Consider the following 10130-nt stretch of genomic DNA (forward strand, 5'->3'; position numbering starts at 1 on the left):
AATAAACTTAATAGGTGAGGCCCTCTGCCATGAACAACAAAGCCCCATCAGCCGTGCCTCCAAGGTGGAGCCACCTATGGGTCACCGCTGCTGTGACTCCCGACAATATGACAGATTAACGACAACAGGTTGAGCCCTGCACTTTCGGCCGCCCACAATCTCAATTATGTCTGTCTTAATGTACACTGAACAGCCACAATCACAGGGCCATGGACAGGGTAAACACACTTGCAGGAAGCAGACTAGTGACAGGATAATAAAGTGCCATGATTGATTCCGCTTGCTGTGTGCCAGATCGGTTTATTGTGTGGGAGGAGTGGTACCAGATTGTGTAGGATTCTGTGGTGAGCTATCTGTTGTCTTGGTTCAAGACTGGAGGAATGATTCCATGTAAGTGTTAGGATTTACACAGACATATGGCATATGGCTTCCGATAACTGCTGCGTCGTATCATGTTTATGTTTCAGACAATATACTCATTCCAGTGGTTCCCCACCTAAGTGCTTTCTCTAAAGAAGCTATATTAATAGTACCACATGGTAAAAAAATCAGTTAAAGGTAAAACCTTTCTTTGAAAAAAGCATTGTCAACATGTTAGTAACATATACTTTAAGAATCAAAAGTGCAAGATGATGTAAATGTTTGCATCATCAAGTGTGTATCAAATATCACACTAGATTATTATTGACTATGGATTATTGATTGCCCCAAAGTATAAGTAGCATTTTACCATTGTAGTTGCCTTAGGTGGAGCTAAATTTATAAATTGTATTTACTGTTAGTTTGTTTAGTCTGTGGCAGTGTCTTATATTTTGTATGATCATCACACTCTGTTTGTATAGAGATACTCTTTTGATACTATTTGAGTAAATGTACTTAGTTACACTCCACCCCTGAATCTTGACATTACTGTTTTTCTATTTTAGTTCTTCTCCTTTTTAGTCTCTTTAGAAGTTTGTTTTTTTATGACACCAACCTCTTCCTGTTCTACAAGGGTATATAAAAAAAGAAACCGTATCACCTGGCTGATGTCGGCAGCAGCAACTGTTTGTCTGTGCTCGAACATCGGAAAGGGAGTTAATGCATATTAATGGGGCCTATAAAAGCAACTAATTGAGCATTCCGGATCTTGCTGAGTTGGGCATCTGTGAGTGACATTGTGCAGCTCCAGGACCTCCACCAGACTGCCTTTATTAGCTCTCTGAACTGAGATGTAGGTCAGGCCATTAAAAGCAGGAAGGGCTCTCTCACTAAACATTGTTGTGACAGCCTCATGTTTGACATGCCCGTCTGCGAGCGGTGCTGAGGAGACGTTTGCGGCAGTGAGCAGCTCTTAAGTAAGGAAACATGATATAACTGTTCGCCACTTAAAAAAAAAAAAGTTAATCTCACTTTAAAGCGATTTAATTGAGCACAATAAAATGCAGCCATATGTGTCCCATAAAAATCCAGAGCGTTCCATGCGAGTGCTAAGTAAACATGCTAATGTGTAACAAGTCTCATATCCAGTTTGTAATGTGATTTGGTTAATGATTGAAGTAAAGCCTGCAGTCCCATTTTTTTTGCATATAAGGTGATTTTTGGAGATAAAAGCTGACATGTGGAAGATTGACAAGCTTTGTGTGTGAAGATCAGTATAAATTTATTCAGTTTAACAAAAAACAAAGCTGGGACACTTTCGATATTCAGTCATACACATGTTTTCTAGTTAAATAGTCTTTAAATCAAAACTCGGCTATTACATTTCAGAGTGACGACAGAAATAAACTGAACTAGACAGAACACCACACTAAATCACCATCTAAAACAGTAAGTAGTTCGGCAATAATATTTCAATAGGGGGCAGCACACTGCCATTACAGATTGGCCTTTAAATCATATTTAATTGCTCTTTTGTGTAGTAGACTGTAACTGCAGTTTGACTGGAGCTTGAAACACACCGTGCTCCTGATCTACTATTCTGTGTGCTACATACACTGTCTGTCTATCAAACACTTCCTCCATATGCCATCCTTAACAACCTTCTGTCTGCAAAAATTAACGTGCATATCTTTGTTAGGTGTCGTAATAAAAAAAGACAACAGTACATCCCCGTAATGGACCACAGCGTGAGGTCAAGCGGATTCCTCTAAAGTGGCCCGACTCGTTTTCTTCCCCTGTCATCAGCCGTGGGTGGCTTTTTACTAAAGTGTCATAAGCCATTTGATTGTAAATCTCAGTGACCTTGAAGTCACTGGAGAAAGCACAGATCCGTAAACCAATCATCGCACGGCTGCCCCTGTCAGCCACGCTCCTGTTCACACAGCCACCGCCTGAATTTCCTGATGTTAAACAGCAGAAGGAATAAAGCTCAGTTCACACCAGTGTTTGTTAGAACACAGTGTCGGTTTAAAACTTGATTTAAAATGCAGCGAATGTTTACATTAAATCCTAGTATTTCTGTTAAGGAATGGTTTAATATTAAAGCTCTTGTTCAGTTATAGAGGTGATACAGACTTGGCTAAAAACTCTGTATAAAGACTAATGATATTGCGAGCCTCAGCATTTCTTACACTACTTCCAGCTGCACAAAGATCAGTGTTATTATGGATTTGCTGAAAAATCCATTTTTGCGAATGCTAATGTCCTTTACATTTTTCAGGGGTGTAGAGCGCTCGTTGCATTTCTCTGGGATGATTTTCAGAGAGCATCAGAGATCTGCCCGTGTTTCTTACCGTGGATTATTGGACCAGCTGCTTGAAGGCTGCACTCTCAGTGAAAAGGGTTCTCAGGTTCTCTGTGTGACCTGCTCATGTTAAAGAGTCTTGTTTTTCTATGGCAAAAATCACAAGTTTAGATGTTGGAAAAGCCATGTTTGTTGTGCAGGTCTTTAAAACATGTGACTTGTGTTCATGGTACCTATGTTCCACATGTTCCCTATTTGAACTGGGAAGGTGAAGTCAGATACACTCAGTTCCCTGATGGATTTTTAACTCTTCAATTGTCTTTCTCTAACTTAAATAGTGTTTGTGGATATTTAATCAGTCTGTGACTGAACTGTTGGTGATGGTACAAATCTGTTGTTGCTTTGCTTTTTGTGACTCAAAAGTCAACTTTTCATGCACCAAGTAAAACAACTGTCTTAGATCATTATCATATATTTGTCAGATATCACATGTTTTAATAGGTTCTTCTTCTCATGTAGAAAAACGTAAATTAACAGTTCAGATAGAAAATGTTTTGGTGACTAGTATGGAAAACAATGATGTCACAAAGTATTTCTTTATTTATACTACGTAAACATCTTGTACCTTTTTAAAAATTATCTTTGTCCTTACAAAGGTTGAATAGCCCTTTGTCTTCAATACTGACAATTTGCTGAGAAATCCAGATGTTTCCATAAGAGGCTATCTGCTTTAATCTGTTACTGGATTTAGTTCATTGAGAATAAACTGCCTGTGTTGATGTACGGCATCGTAAGATGAACTGCAGCCTGCGTATCCTTGGACTTGACAAAGCAAGGAGCCTCATTAGTTTCGTGCGGCATCCAGAGATGGAGATTAGCATGGAGCCATCAGCAGCGCTGCAGTCCCTCCCTACCCTGCTTCTGCTGTCAGACCGCCTCCTCCCTGCTTGTCAGGAGCTCCGTCGAGGAGCTGTAAAAACCTTTTCCCCTCTCCTTAACAACTGCAAAACAACACGCACACACCCCGACTGAGGTGCCGGCTTTTCTGAGGCCTCTGACAGGACGTGCTGCAGGCACAAATTGTAATTCATAAAGGTTAAGGGGGTCAATGCCTTTTATTACCAGTCTGAGTGCATCCAGCTTGATGGGGCGGGCATGCAAATGGAATGTCTCAGATTGTTCTATGCAAGAACTCAGACAGCGAGTGCGTGCGTGCCCGTGAATGGGAGGAAGTAAAAGGTGGGTAAAGGGTGGTGGGGAGGTTGCGTGAGATCGGCTGCTCTCTCCACCTTCCACAGTCCATGTAGGACCACACAGCCGCTGCCCGGTTAATTAGACAGTATGACATTGACCTCAGGTGGTTAACGGCCACTTTGATATGTGCTGTCGTGCAATTAATATATTGTAAATCTTCATGTTTTATCATACGGTTAGCTCTGACCTATAAGTGGCTCCATTACACTTGGGCCCACAATATATTAATATATTTTACATTCACATTCACATCAACAGAAATACATTATCAACAGTGTCCAATTAAAGATCAGTCAAATAATACCTATACCTCTCTGTACTTTCATAATATCAAGGGCAACAAAGAGATTTAGACCAATTCTGGTACTGAGACTGGTTATCAAAAAAATAAGATAAATTATTTGGTCTGAGATATTTATTCTTCTCTTCTCTTTTGTGTAGTTGCCATGACCTCGACAACCAAGGCTATGATCACATTAGACCCTATTGCACCCTCTGCTGGACCTTTAGAGGAATAACTTGGTTCTTGAATTATACAGGTCACATTCAAGCTCCACAGTTTAAGGGCCTGACACGACATGTGATGGTGCAATGACCAGATCATATTTTTTATTGTATTTAGATATTTTCAAATGAATATATAAATACTGTGATATTTTGTATAGAATAAAAGAGAATAGAAGGGAACAGAGTAGAATAGAACACTACATTTATATTTTATATTCTGTTGCAAACCAGAATACAACTAGAAAAAATAAAATAACAGAAAATAATCAAGAATAGAATATGAGGAGGGAACAAGTAAGGAAAGAGGAAGAGGAATAGATACTAGCAGAAGAGAATAGTGTGGAATAGAGTATTCAAGACACAGTTAAGAAAACAGAACAGCCAAGAGCGGAATCTATAAAAAAAAAGGAGAGAGGAATAGAATAAAGCAAAACTGAATAAAGAACAGACGGAAACAGAGTAAAGTAGAATAAGTAAGAGTCGACAAAATAAAAACTGAATAGTACAGATCGGGAAAGACATAAATAGAACAGAATAACATAGAACAGACTGGGGGGATTGGAGCAGAGAGGCACAGCAAACAGCAGCACAGAATACTGGTGAGTAAAAACAGAATGAAACAGAGTAGAGTAAATAGATAAATTTGGACTAGGATAAATTACAAAAGAGTCAAATAAAAGCAGAATAGCACAGAACAGACGTAAATAGAAGAGAATAGGGTGCAGCATTCAGCCAGCTGTTCTGGGCTTTTGTTAATGCATCAGATCCTTCATTGTCTCTCTCAGTATTTCGGGTACATGTATGATCTACTGACTGTTTCTACTCAGTGCTCATGAGGTCAGGAATCTGTGGCTTCATGTGCGCTGTAAAACTGAAAAGATCATACCTGAGGAGCCACTGGGACGTTCCTCCCTCAAAGCCAGCAGAGGCAGACTCCCCCGTGCTCATTACCTTTCCATCACAGACCAGCTGCCATGGAGTCATTCATCACGACGACAAATCCGCCCGGCGTCGGTAGCCTACAGCTCCACCATCAGCCTGCGAGATGCACAGGCAGGGCCCCGAGCCATCGGTCCCTCTGGGCGGCGCCTTAAATTAACACCACAACAGGTGATGGTAGTGGACATGTCAGGGAGCTAAAACTAAAGCTAAAATACTAGAACTGAATTCTACCTCTACTGTGCCTGCGACCACAGGATGAAGACAAAATAATATGGTCCGGTGTGGTCCACATGTTGAAAAGTAGCGCTATCACATCCCTCATGTCAGACTGCAATTCAGAATATACTCAAAAGAGGAACCTATACCCTATTTCTGGGTTAATTCTTTGATACAGGTTTTGATGGATTTCAGTGAAAGCTGTGCTCCTGACTGTCAGTGTACAGTCCAACATGCAGGAAAGGGAAACATGTGCTTCAGAATCAGGTTGAGGATCACACTAATTTCATCTCAATTGTCATTTCCTGGTTTCATCTGACCCACAGTGAAAAATGTTCAGCCTTGTAAAAGACTTTCATTCCCCCAGTTGAGGAAAAGTCTCCAGTAGCTGTGACCCAATATTTAAGAATGAGTTTATTAATGTCTGACAACTAGACATGATTTAATGTCATGTGGACTTTTTTTAATCACTATAATTTACAACTTATGGTTTGTGAAAGGAGAGCAAATGGATTTATGTTGAGTTGACCGATCTTATTGATGTCACATGAGTTGAAGTAATTCGTTCCAAAAGATTTTAAATATCAAGAATTATAAATTCTCACTTTGAACTCAGTGTTTGGTTGTATTAACCTTTTAAGCTGAATGCGGCTTTAGAAAAACCAAATGATCCCTTACAATTCCCCTTAAATTAGGGAAAAAATCTTATTCCACACTGATAAAGATCAGGATGTTTCAGCAGAAACATGTTGATTTTGACCTGAACACAAAACTACAGTTTTTATAGATCCTCTGTTCCATCAAATGGAAATATTTATTTATGTTTTTTATACACTTTCCTCCAACATTTACAACAACACATATGGGGCTTTTGTAACTGTGGGACCTCGACTAATACTTGGAATAAAACACAAAAATACCACATTCCCATTTTAGATTACAAATAGGTATCTAACTTGGAAATTATATGGATCTAGCTGAGGCTGGAACTCATAGCTCTCAAGTTAGCTCTGAACAACAGCAGCTACAAGAAAACTGGAGAAAAGAATCAATACCAACCCTGCCCTCAAACTGGAGATGGACATACTTCTTGGGGACTTTGTTTTTTTATATATATGTTTTTTAAGTCTTGTATTTGTTCTCATTAGATTTGTCTCAGTTGTGTCTGTAATTGTGTTCATGAGATTTCGGAAATGTGAACTGATACTATTACTAACTATACATGTGCAATAGCTATTCACACACACTCCATACATTTAAAGTTCCAGCACCTCTGAGTGTTTATAGTCTTAGTTTTTTCTATAACATTTTTGTATATAGTAAGCGCTTTTTACCTTGCTTTTAATTTAATATGTATTTAACTATTGCACTTCTGAGCTTCCTTCTTGTCCAACACCTTTCTTTGTACTGTTGACCGGGTTAACTGCACACGACAAATACAATTTGAAACTTGATTTATCTGAATGCTAAATGATCTGTATTTACATCACAGATCAACACTCACACATTATGTCAATAACTGTATCTCATCAGAATTCTGGGTTGTATCCTCACGTGGTTTTGTGAATGAACATTGTCGCAGTGCTCTTGTTCAATAAAGTTTTCGACCTCTCCTCCTGTCACACATCCGGGCCTCTGCTCACATCACACCGCGCACGCGCACTCTTCCGCTGTGGAACGACCTCTGCATCGGTAAGTGTGTGATGGGAGATTGAATGAGACTCACTTCTCTAACAAATCCTTCTTCATCCTCCCTCCAGAGCGGCCATCGCAGCGCACATGTGAGCGGGTGGCGCAGGGCGGACGTGGATGTGCATGTTGTTGTGTGTATTTGCTCCGCGGAGCCTTTATTCGCCTGTTTGACCTTACACTTCCTCTCCGGTTCTTCCCTCCGCACAGAGACCCGGGATTCACGACAGCATTCGAGCCGAACCGGATCCAACGACCACCCCCACCAACACACATAGAAAATGTACGCCTGTGCAAAGTTCGTCTCCACGCCGGCGCTGGTGAGTTGTCTCCCCGGTGTGTCTCCTTGGTGTCGCCGCTCAGAGCCGCTGGGCCTCCGCTTGAACTTGACTGCAGCTCAGTGGCAAGGGTATCTGCAGAGGAGGCCGGCATGCTAACCTGCTAATGCTAATGCACCGGAAGACACTGATATTTAACACGGTGACATCGTAGCTTTGCTATTCACAAAGACAATGCACGTTTATCATCTTTACGAAACTGCCACAGTGTCTGTGCTGTAGCTTCGAGCGGCCATATTCAATGATGGCTGTCAGCTAAGGTCATTATTAGCCTGTGTTAGCTTAGAAAAGAACTGAATCCACCTGGAAACCTGTAGACACCTCTGAGCTACTGATGCACAAACCACCAGCTCCTCTATTCTGCATTTTACAATCTGCAAAGTGACGCTGCCTGGTGTTTCTCCAAGGTCACTTTTCAGTTTGTTAGCTCCACCTGGCTAACTACTGACAACCACAATATGTCATGTGGCAAATAAGTTTGCTCTGTTGTAGTCGTCCTGCACCTTACATCAGCATGTCACTAAACTAACCACAAGAGGCTGTTGGGACAAACTGTACCTACAAACCTCCAAATGCCACAGGTCACACTGTCACTGAGAGGAATGACACTGTGACTGACAAAGTGACTTTCAAGGTGCCTCCCACCTGCCGTCTGTGTGAGAATAGTACCGACTATGTGTTTCATGTCAGGTAGAGTTTGTGCTCATGCTGTGTAACTGGACCTGAACTGTTTTTATTGTTTATTTAAATGCTTGTGTCCTTGCTGCAGGTCCGTGCTGGTTCCCGGGCTCTTTACAGACCCCTCTCTGCCTCTGTGCTGTCCAGGCCTGAGATCAAATCAGAGGTAAGAGGGCATGAAGGGGACTTTCTGCAGAGACTGATTGTGCAAACATTGTGTCAGATTCTTGGTTATATATAACTGCTTGTTTTTTTGATTGAATTGTTTTATACTTGATAACAAAATCAAATATAATGCCAAATGCTTAGACCTGCAATATGACATTTGAAATGTAGAGCAGCTCGTGCTGAAATGTTCTCTCTGAGACCAGGCACAGTTGTTTGTGTCTGAACCAGACCTGAGCTAGACTTATTTATTTTTTACCCAGATTACAGGCTCTTGCAGTGTAGAAAGTAAAGTAAATGGCCCAGCTAGCGTCACTGGCCCCGACCTGAACCCATGTATAATTACACATTTTGGTAAAACAGCCACACTTCTTTTGAAATAAAGAAGCAACTTATGTCAGTTTTGGTTCTCAGCAAATGTTCTTAAAGGTCCAGTCTGTAAGATTTAAGTGAGAGTGATCAGTTATCAGAAACTGAATATAAAATAATCCTAGAGGTGTTTTCACATGTGTGTTCCATCTAAATTGTATGAATTGTTTTCTTTACTCAAGAATGGCCTCTTTATATTTAAATACTTTATATTTATACTGGGAGTGGTTCCTCTCTACGGAGGCCGCCATGTTTTTTTAAAGTAGCCGAAGCTGGACAAACTAAACATCTTTTGAGTTTCTATGACAACTGAAGGCTGCCACAGGTTCTCTGTCATGTTTGGAAATATTCAGCTGCCAGTTCGCCACTAGATGTCACTAAATTCTACACACTAAACCTTTAACTCTTCAGTAAGACTGACATTTTACACGTTTTGCCTTCTCTTGCTCCAGAGCAATGTCGCTCTGATGCAGCAGAGCCCCCTCACCCAGGTCATACTGAGGGGCTTCCAGACCAGCGCTGTCAGCAGGGACATTGACACCGCTGCCAAGTTCATCGGAGCTGGAGCTGCCACAGTGGGAGTAGCTGGATCCGGTGCTGGTATTGGGACAGTGTTCGGCAGTCTCATCATTGGCTACGCTAGGTTTGTTTTGCGCTTTTTTCACATAACCTGAAAATATGCCTGAAATATTCACTTGTATCAACAAGAATCTTTTTCCTAGATGCACTGACAGATTTGTTCTTGTTCTCTCTCAGGAACCCATCTCTGAAGCAGCAGCTGTTCTCATATGCCATCCTGGGATTTGCCCTGTCTGAAGCTATGGGACTGTTCTGTTTGATGGTCGCTTTCCTTATCCTGTTTGCAATGTAAAAAGAATCTCCTGTCATGTGACACGTTCATTACAGATGTGACTACATATTTTATTGTGGCTACCAAAATTGTCCCGTGTTGGTGTCATGGAAATGTACATTTTCAAGTCTTTCAGACACTATCGAAATAAGCAAAACGTGTATTGTACGAATGTAAGAAATTACGTGATTAAAATACATGTATTTGACTAGTTAAAAGATGGCAGTAACTTTTATGTGTGGAATCTCAGAGCAGAGAGCGGTCGGCTTTTCTGAATGTCATCTTTTCTGTGAAGCAGCTCTGTGACATCAGCCTTGTTTTTCTCACAGCATCACATGCAAGCTTTTTAGGGTCCAGCTTAAGGACTTCTTGGTTCAGATGCAGTTAAATAGTAATGTAATTAGGCAGCAAGTGATTGCTTGCTTTTGTAAATGGCATTGAATAAATCTAGACAATT

The 10130-nt window shown here is 40.9% G+C and overlaps 1 protein-coding gene across 2 annotated transcripts; it reads left to right on the top strand.

Moving 5' to 3' along the window:
• The first annotated feature begins 7225 nt into the window (after positions 1-7225).
• atp5mc3a (ATP synthase membrane subunit c locus 3a) lies at positions 7226-9891 on the top strand. 2 transcript variants are annotated; one of them, XM_053439551.1, is made up of 5 exons: positions 7226-7276; positions 7484-7593; positions 8381-8455; positions 9276-9466; positions 9580-9891. In XM_053439551.1, exons 2-5 carry the CDS (start codon positions 7555-7557, stop codon positions 9692-9694), a joined length of 420 nt encoding a protein of 139 aa, XP_053295526.1. In that variant the 5' UTR covers positions 7226-7276; positions 7484-7554; the 3' UTR covers positions 9695-9891. The 2 variants fall into 2 exon arrangements, with proteins under 2 accessions (XP_053295526.1, XP_053295527.1); XM_053439552.1 differs by having other exon boundaries at positions 7242-7365.
• Positions 9892-10130: the final 239 nt, after the last annotated feature.

Source organism: Pleuronectes platessa, chromosome 14 (assembly GCF_947347685.1).
Source record: "Pleuronectes platessa chromosome 14, fPlePla1.1, whole genome shotgun sequence".
In the NCBI taxonomy this organism is placed as follows: Eukaryota; Metazoa; Chordata; class Actinopteri; order Pleuronectiformes; family Pleuronectidae; genus Pleuronectes; species Pleuronectes platessa.